At 40.3% G+C, this 24,650-nt stretch overlaps 1 protein-coding gene across 1 annotated transcript in view; it reads right to left on the bottom strand.

Moving 5' to 3' along the window:
- Positions 1-24,650, bottom strand: part of LOC121505825 (thyrotropin-releasing hormone-degrading ectoenzyme-like) — a 340,052-nt gene that overhangs the window by 64,882 nt on the left and 250,520 nt on the right. Inside the window, exons 7-10 of the mRNA XM_041781378.1 lie at positions 21,969-22,106; positions 21,113-21,178; positions 11,138-11,203; positions 10,359-10,537 (exon numbers count right to left, since the gene is read on the bottom strand). Coding sequence (XP_041637312.1) covers positions 10,359-10,537; positions 11,138-11,203; positions 21,113-21,178; positions 21,969-22,106 — 449 coding nt within the window. The remainder of the gene's footprint in view (positions 1-10,358; positions 10,538-11,137; positions 11,204-21,112; positions 21,179-21,968; positions 22,107-24,650) is intronic.

Genomic DNA, 24,650 nt, shown 5'->3' with positions numbered 1-24,650 from the left:
AAATGTTTGGCAGATAATAAACTGATCTCTTAAATGTCACCTTATCAGTTTGAGTTAAAAGATGCAACAGAAAGTTTGAAAAGACATTTTTGTACCAGCGTGAGAATAAAGAGGCTTTACTTTTCTTTAGGAGACAGATGAGTGCTTTTCAGGCAATTAGAGATGGTCTGCTGTCAGCTCTGAGATCCACTTTGACAGGGTTAGACTTTAAGGAGGGATCATTTATTGAAAGTTTTAATGACTAGCTGATATAAAAGACGTTAAAATGCAGAATTAAAGGAAAATATCAGTATTAATGGAAGCTCTGGGTTGGGAAACATCCAGACAGATTTACTCAGTGTTTCACTTTGTGTTTGCATACAGCTGCATCCTAACCTGACATCCATCTGGAAAACCGCTCATACACAGCGTTAGGGAAAGGGCAGAGCCCTTCAGAGCTGCCAGCGAGGTGCACCCCTACCGAAGGGGTTAACTCCATTTAGAACTGCATAACGTGAACCATGGTGACTGTAGACATGTCAGTACTCGACTTTTGTTGTTTTTGAGAAGAAAACAACTCACTGCTGTTCTTCTTTTAACCAAGAAATGTCGTCAAGTTCTGATAAAACTGGCGCTTTAGCAGCATCCACGCTAATCTCTTCTTGTTGCTGCTTGCTTACGTCACGACTCCACCACGCCTGAAAGTACTGCCCCTCGTTGCTGATTGGTCCTGTCACTTTCTAACCGGACCTAAACAGTTCAGACAGGAGCTTTGCAAGATGGATTCACCAGTGAGAAACATGGAACTAGTGATGGGAAGTTCGGCTCGTTTCAGTGAGCCGGTTATTTTGACTCGGCTCCCAAAGAAGAGCCGGCTGTTTTGACTCTCGAACAGCTCTTTATTTAGGATCTTTTGTAGCAATATATTTTACCTTAACTTTGCAAAAAATAATGGTTAGTGTGTTGAAAACCCTTTATGCATTCAGTGTTTTTGTGAAAAGCCTTATAATTGCCTAATTTTGTGCATTTATTCTGTTACAAAACCATTCTTAGGTTTAGCATTTAAATTCCACTGGTTAGGGTTGGAACTAATGCCGAGTGGATGTAGATGCGTTTGCACATGTGAAGTACAAAACGGATTTCTGGGATGGATCAGGTAGCGACACCCCCCTCTCTGTTTTCATGTAATGGTATAATCCTTTATCCTCACGTGATTGGCCACATGGCCGCCATGCTGGCCAATCAAAACAAAGTTCTGACCAGAGCTGGGGCTGAGCCCTGAGAGAGCTAAGTAGCCAAAGGAAAAAAAACTGGGAGCCGACTCACACTCTAAATGAGCCGGCTCTTCTGATTCACTACAGCAACTGATGGAGATTATCCAGAGAACGGGGCGCTCGGAGACTGACAGGAGGAGGTCGTGGAGCAGCACGACACCTACAGCCAGTGGGGAGGAAGCAGCGACGGCGTTGTGCGAGAAGGCGAAAGCGGGGCAAACAGACCGGTCTGCAAGCTAGGCTAAGAGTAGCCCCACACAAACCTGTCCAACCAAGCATCCTTCTCCTGGGTGCACGCTCCCTCACCAGCAGGATGGATGACGTGAAGCTGCTGATTTCTAACCACCGCTTGGACGACTGTGTTTGCTGTTACAGAGGAGACTGCTGAACGTAATTTCGTTGCATTTTTACTAGGGCTGACAGCTTCAATTCGATTGGTCGATTAATTGATTGGAAAGCTTTAGGTCGACCAAGATCACCCTGGTCGGCGACCAGGTCCTAATTTTTACAATGCAATGACAATAAATGACTATCGACTTGTTAACTGTTTCCCAGAGTTGCGATTAAACCACGTTTTTCTGTAAACGAGGTGGATTTCTTGATAACCTGTATCTTCTATGTGACCATATATACTAGTCTCCCTCTCGGGTAGCTTGCAGTAAGTCTAATTTTTTAGATAAATCTAAAAAGCAGTACGGACTGAATGATGTGGCTGATAAGGGACAGTAGGAAGGAGGGAGTGGGTTTGTCTAATCCCCCCTTCTGAAGGTTTTTTTTAGATGAACCTCAGCTGAATCTCTGGGGTTTAGTTACTCTTCAAAGGGTAGATGTGGAAAATTTAAAGTATCTTGAATATTTGATACATTTTTTTGGGGGGGGGGGGCTTTTGTAATTCTTAGTTATTTTCTTAGAAATTTGGAACATTTATTTGTACATTTTGGCCGATTCGATATAAATTTCTGGGGGAAATAACTTTGAAACTTTTAGGTAATTTCATGAAAATTTGAGAGATGTCTGTAATTCTTTAAGAAGTTGATTTGATTTTTTTGATGGGGGGGGTGCTTTGATTTTTTAAAGATTATTTATCAAAATTTGAGGAATTTATTTGTAAATATTTGGGAATTTGATGGCTTTTTTTGAGGTGGAGCGCGCTTTTATAATTCTTGGTTATTTTCTTAAAAATTTGGAACATTTATTTGTATATTTCGGGCGATTTGATATCAATTTCTGGGGGAAATAGCTTTTCCAACTCGTTCAGCCCTAGTCAGGGAGAGGGGAGTGGGGATCAGTCATGCTCAGGCGTTGTGAAAAACACCTGTGCTGATTGTAAAGAGGCCCTAAGAGGTATCAGTGTACGAGCCTGTAGTTTTACAAATGTTACAGATAAAGTGAGTTGAAGACACTCCAATAAATGCCATAACTCTCAGGTAAGTACTAATGTCATCTCTATCAGGATTTAAACAGAGGTCTTGTCTCTCCTTCTCTTTGTTCTTGTCGGATCAGTTCAGCAGGAAGGTGGATTTCCTGGTAACCAGTCCTCCCACCGTTGCTCTGAGGATCTTTGAAACCCGGCCTGCTCTGTGATCTGGTGTCACGCTTGTTCTCTTTGAACTCCACCAGGATGTTAAATATCTCGGCAGCTTTAGATAGCGAGGCCTCGCAGATAAAAACATGAGTACGCTGATATGTTTCCTGGATGTCAGTGACGCCCTCTGATCTCCTCACAGCGAGCCGTCTTTACTGAAGAATCAAACGGCATCTGCTGTTCTAAAGGTATTGGCAGCAACATTAGCATTACGGATATCTCTATAATCTCATGGTCTGATGGACGTCCGCTGAGCTGAGGACTCTGATGTTCGTTCAGTGATTGACTAGTGATGTCTGATCTACATCTGCAGCTGTCAGATGGTAATCATGTCTCAGATGAGTTTCTGTGGTGTTGTTATTGACTTGCTGTTTACTGTGAAAGCATATTACCATATTCACACATCAGCCATTTCACAAGGCAGAGCATAAAATGATTGTAATGTTGGGCATTTTAAATATTTATGATCATTTATCAGCTTTATAAACAAATAACATAAGATAATGAAAGCTGAAAGAGATGGTAGGAAATATTCAGGAGTATATTTGCTTCCATCAGGCAAACAGCTAATGTCAGCATTCGGTTCATTTAAGGTGTTATTTTGGTCCATTTATGCCTTTATTAAAGGGAGGAAGGGGGTAGAATCAGAAACAAGGATGGGAGAGGGGAATGACATGCAGTAAAGGAGCCACAGGTCCGATCAGAACCATTGATTATTCCCACAGAAAACCTGAAATAAATGGAAACTTTGACATCAGAAATTAGCCATTGCAAGTCACATTAATCAGTTTGTTTCCCACACTTATACATTAGGCTTTAATTGTCAAACCTAATTTCAACCTTTATTTTTTGTCTCACCCATGGTCTCACCGGACAACTGAAAGTCATGGGACAGGGTGAAAACATTCCTCTATTCCTCCCAGTGTTGTGAGTATTCTTGCTATGATTCGCTGTCTTCTCTCTGTTACGCTCTGACTCATCTCCTCGACCGGGCGTGCATCTTTCAACTCTATAAACTCCAAAACTTTGAATAGAAACACACCCAAAAATGCTGCTGGAATTGAAGTTACTCATGTCTGCCATCTCCTGGTGAAGTAGTAACAACATTAGGCTCCATATTTGCAGCTAGAACCTGTTTAATACAGCAATTTTGCTTGTCTCAAGTGTTGCAACTTTGGTGGTGAAAGGGTTAACAATACAACAAAACAGCAGCGTGGACTCATCACTAATAGGTTGTTTCCACCAAGCGGTCCGGCTCAGTTCGGTGTGGAACAGCACACATTTTTTTGCATCTCCGTAAAGCAAAAGTTGGAAAGGGTCCCAAAAAACTGACCCGTACCGTCCCACTTTTCGGCACCCTTCCGCAGGGGTGCCAATCTTACCTATCCGCACCAAAAAGGTGGAGCTACACACACAACAATACGGGGTTGCACTGACGTCACGTCAGCGCACGACTCAGCTGCTCGCCTCTGGGCTGCAAACGCAAGTCTGCACTGTGACAAGTGGCGAAAACGGGAGGAAAACTGACTAATATCTGCCTAAATAGGAAATATTTGGACTCGACGGAGATCCAAACTGTGTCCTAGTCCTTGGATATTGGTATCTGGCCACAAATCAAGTTTCCTGATGTTTATCTGGACCTGATTTTAAGAACACAAAGCAGAGTCCAAAGGCTCACATCAGCCTGATCCATCCGTGATTGATGAGAAACTAAATTAATGCTTAAGTTTTGTGAATACGAAGCCTTAGAACAGTTGATTCTCCTCTGTGACTACTTATTAAACTACTTTTTACGTTAGGTAACTTGTGAAAACATCACTCTGTGGTTGTTGGACGTGTTTGTAAAACTTCAGGCTGCAGACGATTTTAAAATGAGATCAGCGCACCCCGGATTTCTGACTTAATCTAGTTTGATTTTAACACCAGCTGAACTTTTCCTTTATTTTTAATGTGTCGAATTCTCACAGTACAGCTCTAAATTTTCATATTTTGTCTTATAAACTATTAAAGACTAGATATTTTCACACAATAACGTAGCGTTACGACTCTCTGTACACATATTCCATCAGCTGAGGATCTGTACTGACAGCGGTAAACATCATTAAAATGTATTAATTTTTGAAAAAGCACTTTTAGCTGAAATAAAGCTGTTTACTGCTTATTCCCTACTGATTTCTGCCATTCATCCTTTCTTTAACTCTGCGGCTGGACCAGCAGACTCAGGCTGACTGTGACTTCACATGCATGCTTTTACAGCCCACCCACCAAGTGAGAGCACGGGTGTCGTTGGAAACACAAACTATTTTGAGGTTTAGTGTACCAAACCATACCAAACCGAATTGAATCAAACCGGACCCCCGACGGAAACACGGCTTACCTTTCAGTGAAATGGACTTTCGTGATGGAAGCCATGAAGCTGAAAGAGTCTGACCTCTAAAGTCAAACAAAACTCCTGAAACAGCTTGGTCTCCAACCTGTTACCATTCTTAAAAAGGTTTCACGGGGAAGTCAGGATTGGTTTTCATAGAGAGAGTCTTTATTAGCAGCTCAGGCTGTTATTGTTCTCTGAGCAGACCTGAGGCTGGACTATTATTCATGATCTTCCTGCGGAGAGGCGAGCCGTTGCACGGACAGCGAAGGAAAACTGGACGGAGGCTGTCTGTCGAAATTTACATTTCTTCCTGAATATTTCAGCATATTTCTAAGATCTTTCCTGTGCATCAATAAAAAATAAATAAATAAAGAGTTTAAGTCAACAGCGTGTAACACTGTGGGACATTTCAGCGCTTCTGAACGCCGCTCCGCAGGATCAAACAGCAGCGTCGGCCTCTGATACAATTCACTGCTGCTGTGTTCAGCCGTGACGAAGGCTCAGCTAAAAGCACAACAACAGTTTCTTTTTACAAGTGTTGGTGAACGCCCTGGGACCACTGAGCGTGTCTGAACGCAGCCCCTTGAGACTCAACAAGAACGGAAGAAAGAGTTCAGCTCCACCTGCAACAAACAGCTTCCCTTCACCGGCTGAGTAGACCCGAGGAGCGATGGAGAGCAGAGGAGCCGGAGTGAAACACAAAAGACTTGAGATGAAAGACGAGAGAGAGAACAGAGGAGCAGGGAACATGAAATAAAAGTGATAAAGAAACTTTTTCAGCAAAGAACTGAGTAGGTCAGAGTGATTGTACATGTCAGCTACGGCACAAAAACATGACAGAGAAGAGGAGCCCAAAGAAAAGAAGGCAACAACAGGTAAAGAGGAGCTGATGAAGAATTGATGGAGGAGAAAGTGGGTCGAAAAAACAGCGAAGAGAATAAACTCCAGCCCTCCTGAAGGATGTGAATAAAACATCAAGGGTATCAAAAATAAATGAAATATAAATCATGTAAAGGTGGTAAAGAATGTGAGGAAAAACTGGAAAAGTGCTTTTTCAGGAGAAAATGGAGGACAAACTTGTGTTTACTGAGGGGAGGAACAAAGAGCGGATTCATGGAGCTAAATGAGACCCAGCCGGTGTGCCCGGAGGAGCGCTTTTTCCACTACAGTTATTCTCAGAGCCCCGCCAGCAGAGAGGTTAAAGATGGAAAGGTTATCCTCGGTCGAGGTTAACCAAAGGTGACGGGTCACTACTGAAGTCCCTCCTGACTGTGGGATTACTGTAGACCTGGGGCCAGAGTACGCCTAGTCCTGGAGTTGCAAGGATAAGACCAGCCCACTTAAGCTAGCATTATTACCTCCGCCAAGGAGGTTATGTGATCGGCAGGGTATGTTAGTTTGTTAGCAACACAACTCAAAAAGTTATGGACTGATTTTTATGAAATTTTACAGGAAATGTCAGAAATGGCATAAGGAAGAACTGATTAGATTTTGGGAGTGATCTGGATCGCCGTCTGCATCCCGAAAGGATTCTGTACTATTGAGAGATAGGGCTGATGGTGGAGGTCTGAGCTGTTTCCACTTTACACCAGGAGATGGCGGACATGAGTAACTTCAATCCCAGCAGCATTTGTGGGTGTGTTCCTATTTAAAGTTTTGGAGTTATTAGAGTTTAACTGACGCATGTCCGGTCGAGGAATTGAGTCGGAGCGTAACAGAGAGAAGACAGCGAATTGTAGCGAGAATACTCACAATGCTGGGAGGAATAGAGGAATACTCACCCTCTGCCATGACTTCCAGTCCTCCGGTGAGACCATGGGTGAGACTGTCAGTGCATCTGCTGGCACCAGCAGGCAATGCTTCCGCCATTACAGTCCACCTGTGGCAAAGCTAATGCTTTGCCTCACTGTGTTTCCACCCCACCTTGAAGGGGAGTAATTGGCAAATACCGTGGTGGGGGGCACATGGGGACTGAATCAGGAATTTTTTAAAGGATTCTCCACTATTGGGAGATAGGGCTAATGGCGGGGGTCTTGTGCTCTCTGTGTGCTTTTCTAGTTTTACCAGAGAGAGGGACATTTTGGCCACACAAAGGCAGAAACAGTGCACCGTTCTCTGCAACCTTGCAACTCTTTGTCTTTTTAAAAAAATCAAAGAACAGCTGATAGTGGAGAAACATAAAAATGGTTAGAAAAGGCTAGGCTGAAGGATAGCAATAAACATAGTTGCACAAGAGCAGGCCTTAAGGAGAAGATCCATAGAGGCTAGGGTCAGACAGGGTGATGTAGAACGCCATAACCAAGTGGCAGGTGTAGAAATATCTGCATTGAGTATACTGAGGTCCTTCCAGATCCAAACTGACAAACAGGTGGTGACAAATCAACTGGACATCGTTGTCGATGAACAGCAGAAGATAGATGTAGCAACCCAAAGTGAAAGCAACATCAGGAAGAGGGAACAAGAGAAGCTTGGGAACAACTGGGGGCTGAAGAACAGCTGGGGAAGACAAGGGTCGTGAAAGCGACTGTGGTACCAGAGGGGATCGGCGCACTCAAACCGGGGGAGTGGGTCCGGAAGAGTGCAGTCCAAGAAAGTTGGCCACACAATACAAGATAATCATGCTGAGCGTCGGCTTGATTCCTTGCTTCCAAATAAAGTCAGCAAAAGCCTGGCGCAATTTCCACAAAGGACGACCGTGCAGTGCACCGAAGCGCCACGGGTTTGCTCCGACCGAAGGAGAGTGACCTCGCCCACTGGAAGTCTAGAGCGCTGCCCTGCAGCGCATAGCCCTGATCAGCAGGAAGAGATCACGGGGGAACTGCGAGTTCACACAGGAATAGTATGTCAACAGCGGACTATTTTTAGCTTTTGGGGTTAATTTATCATCCTTTCTGGTTTAAGTCCATGATATTATTGCTTCCTCTATTGGGTGAATACATTAGGAAGTTAAAAGGTTTATGTTTGCTTAAAGAATCTGTGGTTTTATGCAAATTCTTTAGCTAAATATCCTCAAAAGTTAACTTTTCCTCATCATTGGCACCGCTGTAGCTCAGTGACCCACTGACCTCTAGGTGACCCTTTACTCTCGCTTCAGGATGAAACGTAATGTTGATATGGTGATGAATTACGATTGGGAGTCCGTGCATTGTGTTTTTTTTTTTTAAAGAACCGGATATTCTACTCTTGTGATTTCCTCTTCTGGAGCTTTCTGATTGACGTGTATTGATGCGGTTTGACAGCGGCTGGTGTTGAAAATAGACCTGCAGTGTATCTCGAACAAAGCAGAGCGAAGTGTTGGTCCAGGCACGCGCTGCTGCAGGTCTCGACCACCGGCTGTGGAAATGCTCTGATAGACTAGAGAGAAAGTGATATGCTCCGCAGTATGATTCGCTGGTGGTTCGCGGCGTGTTTGCAGTATGTTGAAATTGGAGGTGATTATCTTATGGTTCCAAAGATTATCTGGCAGATCAACCTGAGGTGAACAGGCAGGTGCAGAATTGTTACATGTAATGGAGGAATAGCCAATCAGGAAGCAGGCTGACCAAAGGAGGAAGCACAGCAAAAACGGCATCATGGCAAAGGTTGCAAACATGAGGTATTGGCCGTTTTCGAAGTCGCCTACTATACTAGCAGTGCTGCTGATTTGCCCAAAATGTAGTATGCAGTATGTGAACACGTGAAAGTTGCAGTATGCCAAAAATACCCGGATGACGTACTGATTCAGGAAAATTTCACAGTATGCATTGGAGCAGTCTGCTTCGCCTACTGTTACCCACAATGCAAAGCACCGGGTCAGAGTTCGTAATAGCAGAGAGCGGTGGAATTTTCATCGAAGCGGCTGACGGTTACAAAAAGTGCCATTAACTTTTATCTTTACCTTTTTAACATGTACTATAGCAAAATAAGCTGTAATAAGCTCACTGTTGTTTTTGTTTTGCCGTTACAGCTCATAACGGCCAGAAAGGCAAGTGTCAAGTGTGTCCTTTCACTGCCCTATACATGCTAAGCTAAAAACAACGGCTATAAAAACACAGAAAAATCAAATAGAAACACTTCCCAGATTTTTTGCTGTAGGTAAATGGATGGAAAACACTGTAGCATCGTTTAATATCGACCAGGGTATGACATACTTCTGTATACCGGAAACCAGCTAAAACGGGCCAAGCATACTACACAATAACGTCCGACTGCATACTGTGTTTGGCAGGAGTATGCAGTTGGCCAATTCAAAAACAGCCATTGAGTTTAGGCTGATGTCAGAAATGGTCAAGCAACTTCTTGTTTTTTGGCGATGGAAGTTGTAGCATGTACTGTAAAATATACTACAAATAAACTGACTGAAATTACCACATCAGATGTAGCAGGTAGCTAATAGTTAGTCAAATCAGTGAGTCACGTTTGACCACAGGAGATTTGGAGTTTTAAAAGTCGAGACAAGTCTAACTGTAATAGGTGGTGAACAGAATCTGTTAATGTGTGGTGTCGAGTAAATTCCACAACCGGATCAATACCTGGTACCCAACCCTTGTTGACCTGGATAGCTGGGATCAGAGCAAATCTGTGAGCTCCTAGGAAGCATTTTATAGCTCTGTTCTGCACAGTGTTTATATTTCATTGTCTTTAAAACCCCAGTATAGTGTTGAGTGAAGGAGAAATAGCCAATATCATTTCATATTTTCAGTTTGTTAATGACACATCCTAAAGTTCTCCAAGCAGAATCAACGAGACACCGTGTTCCAGTCTTGAAAGTCAGAAATCCATCAAGAAAGAAACCCAAGCACTTAAATGCCCCAGCATACTCCTCATCAACTGAACAGAAAGAAAAACGTTTAGTGCTTCTTTGAGTATCTTTCTTTCTAAAAATGTTTCGTTTTATACTGATTTATTTCCAATCTCCTCTTCCTCCAAGATAAAGTCTAACATGCTCGTAAATCAGACTCAGATTTTGCCAGTAAGATTATATCTGAATAATAATAAAATACCTAACTGAACATTATCCAAACATAAAGCTAAGTTTGCTCTTTTATTCTGTAGCGCTAAATCATTCACATACAACGCAAAGAAAGTTGTAGAAAGACCGTCCCCATCTAAGACCACCAGCAGACAAATCTGTGAGGAGAAACATTTAAACATTTAAATTCACTCTAACCTGTTGTTGATCTTCACTTCCTGTCCGTACAGGAAGTGCTCCTGGCTAACGGTGATGTAATGACTGGGCAGCTGCTCTGATTGGTTCTTGCTGATGGTAACAACAGGGTAGCCCATTTGTAGAGTCCACCTGTCCATCATCTCTCCAATGTTGATGTCCCGCCCCTCTGAGCGCATGGCCTGAAAAAGATGAATAATTAATGAATATTAATGATTAATGATGAATGATGAAAGGATTATTTATAGCCATTAGTAAGGTCATTACCCTCCATAAATAACCCATTAAAACGTTGAATGAGAACTTCTTTAAAGTCTCTTAATTAGAGGAAAATGATTGACTTTCAGCTAATTGGGCGTCTGATTGGCTGGGAGCTTCAGTAAAGCGCAGCCTTACTGTAACGAGCAGCACTAACGAAGATGAATCTGCTTTAACTGACATTTCATCCAGGAGCTTCCTGTGTGAAGGACAAACAAGAAAAACAAGCCTCGCCTCCACCTGTCAGTCACGTCACCATGGCAACCTGACTTTTCACATCCCAGCCTCATCAAGTGTGTCTTAACGAGCGTCTCTGCGGCCTTCATTAGCAGAGCATCGTTAAATAATTAACAGCTTCTGCCAGTCAGGCTGCTCTGTCTCTGAAGAGCTAAATATGGAACACTTAAAGGTTTAAACCCCAGAGGAACTGAGGGGTACCGCCACGGTGAGGGGAGGAGTGATCGCCACTCTGCCCTGACGCTTTAGAGCAAACAGAGGGAGGCAGGTGACAGGTGAGCTCTTACCTGGGACAGTTTGCTCCACAGGTCATCTCTGGCTGCGTTGCTGTACATGTGACTCAGCAGATAATCCTGAAGAACAGCAGGAGAGAAAACAAGATGAGCATTTAGCTTAGCATATCAACAGGATGTAGTTAACTAGAGAGCATCAAACACAAAAAAACAAAGAACATAAAAACTCTGATTTTCACCATTAAAACAACTGAAACTTCAACTATAGATAAAAATATATTAGTTTATCAGAATTTTTCAGAAAAATACTTATATTTGCCCCAAAAAGCACAGTTTAGATGCCATGATTTCAGGAACATCACTATCTCCATTATGTGAACAAATAAAAAGTACTGTAGGGTGAGAAAAACTTTTAATTTTTTTCTTTTAAATTTTTTCCAATGAGGCTACCAACGCTGACCCAGGTCCTGCCGTCCTGCTCACACGTACGCCGATATTTTATTTTAGATTTTTTTCAGTTAAACGAACTTAAAACAAAAATTTAGGATCATTGCAAAAGTCTTAATATATTGAAGGGGCGGTGAAAAATTTACAACCTTTTAGCTTTTACTACCTTTCAAAGGCCTTAATTTCAGCCAATTTCATTTACTACCTTTTACTACCTTTTACTACCCTGTAAAATCATTTAACAGGTAATTTGCCTTTTTTATGCAACACTTTCGATCTCTAAATTTAATCTTTTATCTCAGATTTGGCTTCATAATTTAAACTTTCTAATATTTTTTTGACTTTCTATCTCAAAATCATGATTCATCTTTTCAGAATAAAGATATTATTTTAATTTTTTACTTTTATGTCATGATTACAACGTTTTATCTCATAGTTAAGATTTTCTTTCTCATAATTCAGACTTTTTGTCATAATTTTGATTTTTATCTCATAATTTCCCCTTTTATCTCATAAGTACAACTTGTGGTTTCAGAATTTGTTCTCTTTTTACTGAATTCATCTCATTAATTAAAAATGTGGTCATAATTATTGTAACATAATCAAGACATTTCAAAATTGTTACAGTAAAAATTTTTTAAATTATATTTCTTTAAATAAAAAAACTAAAAGTTGGAGGTAAAAAGATAAAATTATGAAACCTCTTACTTATGTTAGAATAATTATTACATGGACATTTTAATAAGGCTTTATATGTTGTTTTATATTTATTGTTGCCGGGCAACCAGAGCAGTTGACAGAAAGAAGGATGCACTCTTGAGTTATATCTTGGACTTTGAGTGTTTTTCACAATTAAGTTGACAACATATGTTGAAACCTGTGAAAACAAAGAAGGTGGATGGTCCTGGACACCTTTGAGAGAAAAACAGGAAGTTTCCATAGAGAAAAACCCACAAAAGGTGAAAGAGAAGACCTCAGTCTCAGCTACAAATCCTGACTAGCTTAAAAGCTAACAACAACTGCCAGTAACTGCCATGAACACTGCCTGATCAACAGGATCAACACTTACACCAGAACTGACAGTGTGCCCATGGAGTTCACAGTGCTGAACAAATTTATTAGACCACCCTTCCCCTAACCAAAGTAAGGTTTATGCCACAGCTGCCCTAAATTAGCAGCATTGGTAATTACCAAAATGATTTTTGATGTTTCTGCAATGGTTAATACACCATTATGTAGAAACTCTTTAACCCAAATGATATTTTTAATGCTAATATATATTTATTATTGTTATTCATGAATTTTCATATTTACTGATTTACAAAAAAACTGAAAAAATAGTAAAGCACATTAATATTTTGTTGATAATTTTGTCAAATTATAGTTATTTACTTGCATTTTGAACAGAAAAGTGAGTTTTAGTGGTTGAATGTTATGCTTGAGCCGGCTCAATTTTGGGTGAATTCAGTTTGAAATTCCTCATTCCAGCCAGTGGGGAGGAGGCAGAGATGGCATTGTGTGAAAAGGCGAAAGCGGGGCAAACAAGCCAGGCTGGAGGCTAGGCTAAGAGCAGCCCTACACAAACCTGCCCTACCAAGCATCTTTCTCCTGGGTGCACACTCCCTCACCAGAAGGGTGGACGACATGAGGCTGTCTAAATCTCTCATAATCTAGACTCTGTACCCCATGTTTTTGACTTTTTATCTCATGATTTAGATTTATGATTTTATTTTTCACAAATACTTACATATTTTATTACTTTTTAATTTGTAAAAAATGCGTCCATGCAATTTTGATCTCATAATTTCCCCTTTTATAAGTATGACTTATGATTTCAGAACTGGCATGCCTTATCTTTAATTTTTTAATTAATTTATGTCATCAATTAAAAATTTCATTTCATAATTATTATAGCATAATTAAGACGTTCTAGAATTTCATTGTTACCTCAAAATTAATTTTTTGTTATTAGATTTTTTTTTTCTTTTGATCCACTTTATTCCTGGAGCTGCTACTGTAAATCTGAATATGGGCGAAACTTCCAGCGCTAAAGCAGAAGTACATTAAATACATCTATTCTAATACAGCAGCTAACGATAGATGCTAACAAAGAACACAGTTGGTTCGATAGGAATTCACCTCAAATTTGTAAATATGAATATATTTTTGTAATCACATGTTCACATTGTTTGTATTGTAAGCTGTAAATAAGTATATAAGGTGGATATCACATTATTCCTGGGGGGGCTACTGCTATAAATGTGGGTGGAACTTTCCATACAGTAACAATAAAAGCAAATACGCGATTCTTCCAAGGGCTTACTAAAGTGATTTAGAGTCAGCAGTGGTTGTTCTGAAATAAATAAATATTTGCTGCAATAAATACTGCTTCATTTTTGTTAAATCAATATGAACTGAAAGTTTTAAATAATATTTTCTGTAATGCTCAGTACCTGTTGCTTCGTTCGTGGTACCAATAACGTGACAAAGTTAAATATTTGGATTGTTTGGTTTTATGAATATAATTCCCACATTTTAAGATGTATTAGTTTGTGAAATGAACATTTCAGCAACCCCACAAACTAGAAATGTTATCTGACGGTGGTGTCCAAACTCCTTTAACAAAACATGAGTCTAGGTTATCTGAGGTAATGTCGTCACTTTGTACTCTTTAGTAGAGGGCAGAGAAATAATAATATTATACCGTTTGAGGTGAAGCAGTTACAGTTTACATATTTTGGTATCCAAATTGCTCTAACAATCACTTTCAGTGTCTCGTTTCTATTCAAAGTCCCATTTAGATAGAACAGAGCGGAAGTTGCACCCATATTTCATGCAAAGAATTATGGGGGATAGTAATAAGGTGGATAAAAAACTAAAATTTGGAGATAACAAGATGAAATAATGAAATGTCTTAATTATGTTATAATAATTATAACATAATTTAGATTTATGATTTTGTTTTTCACATATTTTATTTCCTTTTAAGTCCTAAAAAGTGCTTCCATAAATATTTGTTTGTGTTTTCCTCATATTTTGCAAAAAAAAAAAATACTGATTGGAACAAATTCTAATTTCAAAAACAATCAAAATATTGATTAAAACACCCAAACTGTGCAGTATTGCGTATTTCCTGTAAATCTCCAGAAAGCGTGCATAGAAGACGAGCTGTGTGCTGCTGAGAATAAGCCAGCGCTGAAGGATGGAGAGCATGATGCTGCTGTGGATCTGATGTTTTCATATGGCTTGTGCACTGAAGTATTTCTAAGTATCTGAGTCAGTTTAATGTTTGAAAAGTCTCAGTTATGATCCAGTGTGGAGTCTGGAGGGCTTTAGGCTCAATCCCTGCTCTGATTTCAAACTCGAGCTTTTATTTTCTGAGCTAATAAACAAGGTGAAGACTCCGGAGAGAACCCCACGGTTCAAAGAGGAGCTGGGTTTGGTAGAAGCTTCTTTTTCAAACCGTACAGTCATCAGCGGCGCTTTTTGTGTCTGGTTTGATCCTTGTTTGTCCCTGTAGCCACGTTTGAAAAACCTCATTCCCTCTGCAGTGGATTGGGGTTATAAAAGCTTACGAGGATGCTGGATTGTCGGAGGGTTCATAATAAAACAAGGAAAGGCGGGAAAGTACAAGATAAGACAGAACACCTACAGAGAAGACGTCTAATCTGGCTCCCAGCTTCCGCTGTGTCGTCACGCTGTACGGAGGCTGATAAGGCAAGTAGAAGCTCTTTATTGGAACAAGATGACACACATGATAACGGCGGCGAACGTGTGTGTGAGCCTTTGATAAGTCCGGGTCTTTCACCTTCACTAAAGCTGACATGAGACGAGATAAAACGCCCCCTCCCCCGCTCAGGTTTTAGCAGCATCGTACACAGTTAGTGATGATAACAGGCAGCGTGTCAGAGAAAAGATGGTCTGAGTGATTCATTAAAAGACTTCTGAACAGCTGTGAGGGTGAGAGGAGAAGATATCAGCTGTTAATGAGGGCTGTTTTTAAACATCAAAGCGTGACACCAACATCGACCTCCATCAAACCCGGCGGCTCGCGTTCAGGCTCCTCCATATTTCCACTAGAACTTTTTAATTTGACCTTTTTCTGCAGACAGCTGGGCCCTTTGGCTCCTTGGATTCTGTTTAAACATATTCTAGGGCCCAGACAGATGAGACTTTGGAAAAACTCCAGGAGAAAGACAAGAAAACCAAAATAAACCTGATAGAATCATTGTCACTCGTTATTATTATCACAATGGTTGTTATTATTGTAACTTCACAAAGTTGAAGTCAAACTAATCCTGAGTTTCTGACCCATAAATATTCTTCTCGTCTGTATTCAGAGAGGATTGAGATGCAGAAATGCTGATTTATCTCAAAAGTCTGATTGTCTGTCTCTGTGCTGAAGGATACAGACAAGGTGAACAAATATTGATGTCTCAGGGCAGCCAGAATCTGATCTCCAAGGTGACTGGAACCAAATTTAATTGAAGAAGAGCGATATATCAGTTTCACAATGTTTACACCCACAAAACCAACTCTGACAAAACTCTCTGTCTGCTGCATACACTGTGGGAATCTTTGCTGGCCATACAGCGGAGTAATGTATGAAGCCATAGGATGCGACAGTATAATACGCCAACCTACAATATGATACAGTACCTTACAATATAATACCATATGACACAATACCCTACAATACGATATCCAACGATACAATACAATACCGTACGATGTGATACATTACCGCAGTGTTATTCAACCCTGCTCAACCAAAGAGCCACATTGTTAAAAATACCTTTCCAAGAGCCACAATCTATGAGGTGAAAAGTGGCAAAAACAGCTTGAAGTAGCACTGACAATAAGTTAAAGGTGGAAAAAATGGTCAAAAAGCAACAAAATGGGTGAAAATTGGAAGGAAAAGGGTCAGAGAGTGGCAAAAATGGGTGAAAAGTGACAAAAATTTAAAATTAAAATCAATTGAGTTAAAATTTGAAAAAAATGGAAAAAAAGTGGCAGAAATGGGCAAAAAAGTAGGAAAAATGGTATTTAATGGCAAAAGGTAGCTTTAATGGATGTAAAGTGGCAAAAATCAGGACAAGAGTTGCTAAAAAGGGTAGAAAAATTAAAAAATGGGTGATAATTGCAGAAAAGAGTGGCAAAATGGGAAAAAGGTGGCATTTAATGGCATAAGGCTGCTTGAATCGGTAATAATTGACAAAAAAAGGAGTTACAGGTGGTAAAAAATAGCCAAATACAGTGAAAATATAGCAAAAAATGGAGTGATAAGTGACTGAATTGGGCAAGAAATGACAAAAAGAAGTGGCAAAATTGGCTAAAAGCAGTAAAAATTGATTAAATTTGGCAAAAAAAGAGAAAAAGGATCAAAAAATGCAAATAAGGTCAATGGAAATATACAGACAAAAATAAGGGTAGATAAATAAGTTTGTCTATTAAAGTCTACTGCACAAACTGATCAAAGTGACTCATTTCTGAGGTCAAATTTTCCTTTTTTAAGGAGGAATAATATTTCACATGAAGACATCAGAGAGCCACATGTTGAGTATCACTGCTGTACAGTAATCCAGAATATGCCCAGTATAACTCATCATGTCATCTTCACATCCTGTTTGCTTCTGTTTGTCCTTTCTTTGACTCCACAGTCAGGTGTCTGTCATGAGTTGTTTTTCTGTGATTTACTGAATCTGAATGTGCACATTATTCTCCTCGGCTCTTATGACCATCTCATGACTGTGTTCATGTTTACCACTGAGGTTAAAGAAACATGAAAGCCTCTTTGTTCGCTGCAGAGGAGGAAGATCAGTTAGAATGCATTCATCTGTCTGCAGGGAGACTTCTGCTTCTGTGTGCTGAGGTTTGTCATAGCTTGAACTTCCAAAGTCTTTATGCAAACATTTAAGAGCTCTAACATGGATCACGTTTGCACTGAAGTCTGTTTTTCTCCTCTGGTACATGTGCAGGGAGAAGATGAAGTGAACTACTGGAGTTTGTTTCCCAAGCATGTTTTTATGCAGCTGAGGAGCGAGACTAATGCTCTTAGTTTGACATAATACTCAGCACATTATATCTGAACTCACATACACTCCTGCTGTATTCTGTGTGCTGCTGGTTCAGCACGGTTTTATATAGAATCTGGTTCTCAGAGAGTTCCAGGTCACCAACAGTTTCTGCAGCAGAATCAGGACGTTCAGTGAGCGTATGAGCGGAGGCTTCATGCTGATATCCGTGACTGTATTCACAAGTAAATCTACATTTAACCCACTTTAACCTTACATCATCTTACATCATTTTTACAACAAACGCCAGCTGATTTTACACAGTTTGGAGGATAAAAAGCGTCCCTGCTGTAAAATAAAAAGTTAATTTTCCTGTTTCTGCAGCTCTGATGTTTCAAAGGCAAACAGGAACCATCAGAGTCAGTTAGCAGCTCCTGAATAATAAATAATGACATGGGTGTCTGTCAGAAACACCAATCATTTTGTCTTTATGCTGCTACAGTCAATTAAATAAACACATCCTTTTTATAATTCAAACCAGGATGTTATCTAAGAAATCATTTTATTCCCTTAAATCACTTTTCTTTCCCCACTGCCTCAGTTTTCATCGATTTGTCCAGCAGCCACTTTTGCATTCTGGATCAATTTATTGGATTCCACTTTGAACTCATCCCAGAGTAAACCCAGGGAATTAAGAACATAATTTCAGGTAGATCATTAAAGTAACATTTAATTTTCAAACCAAACACTTTCTGGAGGATTCACGTTTTTTTGGTAAAGAAGTAGGTGTGATTTAAAGGCACAGTATGTAGATTTTTGCACTGAAATGTCTAAAATACAAAAAAGATGAGGATATTAATGTGATTTAATTTTCCTGTTGAATACTTAGATCAGCTCAAACATCTCAGACTACTTTCAGAGTCAGAGAAATGCAACGTCTTTATAGAGGGTATGCACCGACATCCTTTCAGCTCACACTGCCCAGTCAGGTTGATGGTAAAACATCCTGAAACATGGCAGAGAAAACCAGACTAACACCCACTTACATTTGAGATATTTGGACCTGACAGAGATCCAGACTGTCTTCTGAAGACACAGTGGGCTGTTGACATTGGTATGTGGTTAAAAATCGAGTTTACTGTCAATTTAAACCAGTGTTACTCAACGCATGGCCTTTTTGTAATGATCTGTGGCTTTTTTATGTATGAATTTGAAATATTATTCCCCAAAAAAATACTTTAAAAAGGGAAACTTTGACCTCACAAGTTATCCATTAATTCAGGGGTTTTCAAACTTTTTTCACCCAAGGCACACCTAAGGTTAAGTCAAAAGGCACACCGTATTCATATCAATACAAAATAGACTTTTTAAATAATATAACAGTCAAAGTGGCCCATAAAGGGGAGAGGTTTCTGGGGCCCAGACAAGGGGGGGGGGGGGGCAAAATTGGGCAAAAAGTGGCAAGACAAAGTCAAAAACGGTTAACAACTGGCATAAGGGGCCAAACAACTGGTTAATAGTGGCAAAACATGTTGAAAGTGTCAACAAGGTGACAAAAATGGATTACAGGTGGCCAAAAGGTTTAAATGTTGTTAGAAGGTGGTTAAAATGTTTTGAAAGTGAATAAAAAAAGGGCAAAATTAGGCAAAAGAGTGGCCAAACAAAGGCAAAGTGAGTGAAAACTAGCAAGAAGGTGGCAAAAATGGATTGAAAGTATCAAAAAGGCGATAAAATAGGTTACAAGTGGCAGAGTATGTGGCAAAAAAGGGTTAAAGTTACTAAAACGTGGTAAAAAGTGATGAAAGAAATTGCAAAAAAATGTCCAATTAATAACAAAAGTAGGCAAAAACCGTCAGAAAGGCAGCAAAAAGGGGTTAAATGTGGAAAAAAGTTCCAAAAAAGTAGCAAGAAAATGGGTCAAAAGTATTTTTTAAAAAGTTGCAAAATTGTAAAAAGCAGCAAAAATGGTTTAAGTTGAGAAAATTAGTGGCAAAATGGTAGAAAAATTGGTTAACTTGGTTAAAAGTGAAAGGAATAATGATCATTCCAACACCAATTTCAACTCAATGATAACTTGTCAAATGCTGCAAATGCAACTGGAATCCAGCCAGATTCCCAAGGCACACCTAGACTTGTCTCACACTAGTGTGTGAGAACCACTGCATTCATCAGTTTGTTTCCCAAACTTATACAGTTGGCTTTAATTGTCAACCTCAAAATTTTATCTATATATTTCCATTGCATTTTTTGCCCCTATTTTCCTTTTGTGCCACTTTAATTCAATTTTTCATGCTTTAAGCCCACAGTTTTTTTTTGCCACTTTTTGCCTGTTTGAATCCTGTTTATACCCTCTTCCACCAATTTTTGCCTTTTTCACCCTGCATTTTGCTATTTTTCCCCTTTTATTGCCACTTTTCCCCCCATTTTCCCACTCTTTTCTACCTTTTGGCCTGTTATCATCACTTTGCCCTAATTTTTTGTTGTTTTTTGACCTTTTTGTTCCGCATTTAACTTATTTTTTGTCACTGCTCACCCATTTTTGCCACATTCTGCCCTTTTTGCCCATCTTCCTATTTTTTCACTCAAATATTGCAATTTTAGGCCTACTTTGCCCCTTTTCACCCATTTTTTTTTTTTTTACCCCTTTTTCCATTTTTTTTACCACTTATAATCCATTTTTAAAGCTTTAAGCCAACTTTTGCCACCTCCTTTTGCCACATTTTGCTTGTTTTTGCCCCTTTTCACCAGTCTTTGCTCATTTTTGACTTCTATTTGCAAGTTTTTCACCCTTGTTTGCCATTATTTCCCACTTTCACACATTTAAGCTGCCTTTTTGCCATTGCCACCGAGGTTTTACTGTTCAGTGAGATTTGGTTCCATTACATCGCTAAAAACTTCATAGCCTTGTATTTTTAAATCCCTAATGGACACTTATGAACCCAAATATCTCCATACAACTGTTTAGGCAGTGTTTTGTTTTTATTGTCTGTTTCATGTGTTTTTGATTTTTGAAACTGTGTCTCGCTGCCGTTCTCGGTCGAGTCTCCCTTGAAAACAGATCTCTGATCTCTAACCCAGTTAAATAAAGGTTAAATTGAATTATTCTCTGCCATCAGCTGAGCCCAAGCTGTCTCTGTTGAATCAATACCGCCTGTTTGTTTGACTCTGGTGACTTTCTTTGAGTTTTAAAGGATGTAAAACTTCAGAGCATGCACAATTAAAAAGTTGCAGTAGGAACTTTGCACATTTCCTCTCTGACTAACAGGGTTTGTCTTAAATGCAGGTCACTTACAGTGGATTGTATTACTGAGAGCTAAAACAAAAGAAAACCCTTCTGTCAAATCACCTCAGCAGCCAAATCCATTTATTCCCTGCCTGTCTGTACGCAGCGTCTGCTCCAAACAGGAAAGGTTTAGCCAAAAGAAGGCTCAGCACACACAAACACACTCAGCGCCTGTGTCTGATGGCGACCAATCGTTCTGGAGCCAAAGCTGGCCAGTCCCTGTTGTCCTCAGATAAATAAACCTTTTGTTTACACAGCTGGACCTGCATGAGGACATGAACTTACATTGAGTCCTTTCTGGAACAGCGGCTGTCCCATGACGTTCGCCAGCATCCGGATCAGCGCCGCCCCCTACAGACAGGACAGAGACGCACAATGTCAAATGACTGAAAGCATGCTCTGACCAATACATTTCTCTATAATCTCTAAGGTTAGACTCACAAAGGTGTATATTAAAATATAAATACCTGGTGAACTCAATCTTTGTTGACCCACCAATCAGAAAGCCCCCTGTCATAGCCACCACTCCTGTCCTACTTCTGGTAAGACTAACTTCCTCTTAGGCTGAGTCTTTTCATTGCACTATGGTGAAATTGTGACCTTGACTCTGTTACTTCATAGCTAAAAGATATCTGCAAGAGCGACTCAAGACCTCCAGATGTCGCGAGGATTAGATTGTTTTTTAGAGCAGACACTTTAACGGAAAAATCTATCAGGACCAGGCTGGCATCGTTGCTTTCTACCCATCTTTTCTGCCTTTATTTTGGTCATTCCTGTGATTTTAGAGAAAACAGTGGTAAACTGTGAAGTAAATGAGCCTTATGAAGTGCTGATGTTGTTAAATAGACTTCTCAATTAGAGACAAAAAGTGACCAGAGAAGGTGGGCGGAGCAACTCCCAGGCTGTGCGTCTGTACTTCACGGCTATCACAGTTAGCAGAGCTCTGGTACTGCTAGCTTGGAGGGGTTAAAAACAGACGGTGCTAAGAGGGGAACAAAGCTGCACAAGAACTACATGTTGTGGATTTAAATCAAAACAGGAAGGCAGTTTTCCCACTGGGAGACCCCCAAAAGGCTGTGTCTTATATACAGGTGTCTTATATTGTGGAATTAACAGTAATTAACTTTGAGCAGATTTTTACCTTCTTGTACGCGATCCAATCAAAGACTCTGTCGATGTCTGTCGCCTGCTCCACTTCCTGGGAGATCGGGTGGGAGGAGCTTAGGCCATCCAATAGCATGACCTCATGAAGGACATCAGTTAGGAAGCGCTGCTTCTCCTGAAAAACACACAAACATTTGTCGTTGTCACTTAAACACATCATACACGCTTTGAGTTCATCCTGGTGTCAGAGGCAGACAGTTTCACATCTCTATGGACGCTGCCGTCAGAAAATGTTCACACCCCCTTCCCTGGTTTTTCAAATTTTCAGCCTGATGCTCCAATTGTTTAAATTCATTTTTGTTCTCATTAATCCACACTGGGTATCCCATCATGACAAGGTTGAAACAAAACCTAGACTTTTTTCAAATGTATTAAAAATAAAAAAATATCACCAAGTTTTCACTTGAAATGTAGCTTCGACTGGATTTTTGCTGAGAAGTTTCTACATCTACATCTACATTAATGAAGCTCTACACCTGTTAACAATCCTGTCTCTGAGCTTTGCAGCTCCTTTGACCTCATGGCTGGTTTTTGCTCTGATGCCATTGTCAGCTGTGAGGCCTTCGATAGAGTTGTGTCTTTCCAAATCATGTCTGATCAGTTTGATTTAGCAAAGGTAGACTCCAACGAGGGAGTAGAAATATCTCAGCAAAGATCAGAGACATGGCAGGGTCCTGAGCTGCATTTACAGAGCTGTTGGAAAGGCTCTGAATACTTCTTTCAATGTGATATTCCAGTTTTTTTATTTCTAATAAATTTGCAAAAATGTCTAAAATTATTTTTTCACTTTGCCATGATGGGATGTTGAGTGTAGATTAATGAGAATTTAAAAGATTTTTTTTTTGCTTTAGCATCAGGCTGCAACATGACAAAATAGTAAAAAACAAACAAAAAAAAAGCTTTGTTATCCCAAGAAAATGAGTCACAATCTTGAGAAAACTACCAAAATTATTTGCATTAATTGCAGAATGGAGTTAAAACATGAATGCATGTCTGGGTTTCTGTACAGCATGGACTTTTTTCCCAGGCATACTTTTAGGTGGTTTCCACCAAGCGGTCTGGCTCAGTTCGGTGCGGTATGGCACGCTTTTTTTTGTATTTCCATAGAGCAAAAGTTGGAAAGGGCCCCAAAAAACCGACCCGTACCGTCCCACTTTTCAGCACCCTTCCGTACGGATGCCAATCTTATCTTCCCGTACCAAAAAGGTGGAGCTACACACAACAATAGGGGCTGTACTGACGTCACATCAGCGCACGACTCAGCTGCTTGCTTCCGAACTTTAAAACACGGAAGTCTGCGCTGTGAAAAGGAGAAAAACGGACTAATATCTGGGTGTCTGTGGAAACGCAAACTATTTTGGGGTTTAGCGTACCAAACCATACCAAACCTGAATCAACCCAACCCTCTGATGGAAACACAGCAACACATTCAGGTCGAGTATCCGTCCTGGTCTGCAGGGATCCTGTATGAAGAGAACGTCTGATACCTCCCACTGATTTTCCCCGTCTAATCCTGAGTTATTTTGGTTTCCTCCTGGCTCTTGGCTCATTAAACCACGTCTTCCACCTAAAAATAAACAGCCACACGTCAGTCCCCATATGGGTGGCAGGTCCCTTCGTGGTGGCTCCCCTCCTGCCCCTCCTCCTCCTCGTTGGGTAATCCCCGCTCTAATGCTGCTCTCTCTTATTACAGAGATCTGGGGTTTACTTTGGTGCTCTTCCAGCTAAGCCCTCGACAGATTTCAGTTAAATAATTAAGTTTGGAAAACAAAGTCAGTCAACAAATTGTCATTTAGAGGAACAGTTGGTTGAGTAAACAAAGCTTTAGTTGTGTAATCATAATCAGTAATCTCTGTTTGTTGTTGTCTTTGTTCGCTCTCTGCCCTTGTCATTTCTAACTTTTCCCCATCCTGTACTTTCCGTTTTGTGCTTTCCTCCCTTATAGGTTAACGCTGTTGTCCTTCCTTCTTTATTTTCTCATTTCTCCTCCACTCCCTCACATTTACGGCTCCTATCTGATTCCTCCGTCCTTCCTCTTTTACGCCCTTCCCACTCTCCGTCATTCTGCTCTTTTTTTCCTCTCATTACTCCTCCGTCTCCTCCTGGTTTCACGTTTTTAATAGACATCTGCAAACATGTCGAGCTTTAACGAGCTCTGTCTAAATTACCCCCGGGATCGGGCTAAATCCGGAGGAGTGCGGCTCGGTCTAATTCATGGATTACGGTGTTTACAGTGGAGATTTGGTTTTAATGAACCTCCATCTTGTTAAGCTATGGAATCGTGGGCTTATTAACTTTTGGTTGTTAATGAAGTGAATGAAGGGGGACTTCCTTTAAATTAACAGTATCTTCTGGGATCAGGCTAATTCGTGATCCAGAGCGGCTCTGTGTAATTCATGGATTAGGGTTGTTTAATAAGTAGATTTAACTTTAATTAATCTATATCTTGTTCAACAAAAGTTTCTGGAGATTTTACAGCTAAATTAACAATAGGAAGATTCTTCCTGCTGGGACCAGGCTACTTCTAGGCAGATCTGTCTCAGCCTTGTCATCCTGTGGAACAAAGCAGTTTAGATTGTAACAGAAACAGCCAGTGTTAAAGCAGGGTGTCTAAATTTCAGTGATGTTTTCTTTGTCCCTGAAGCTCGCATGCATCTGT

This window comes from Cheilinus undulatus, linkage group 23 (genome assembly GCF_018320785.1).
Source record: "Cheilinus undulatus linkage group 23, ASM1832078v1, whole genome shotgun sequence".
NCBI classification, from domain to species: domain Eukaryota; kingdom Metazoa; phylum Chordata; class Actinopteri; order Labriformes; family Labridae; genus Cheilinus; species Cheilinus undulatus.
This window is presented reverse-complemented; position numbering and strand designations above follow the sequence as displayed.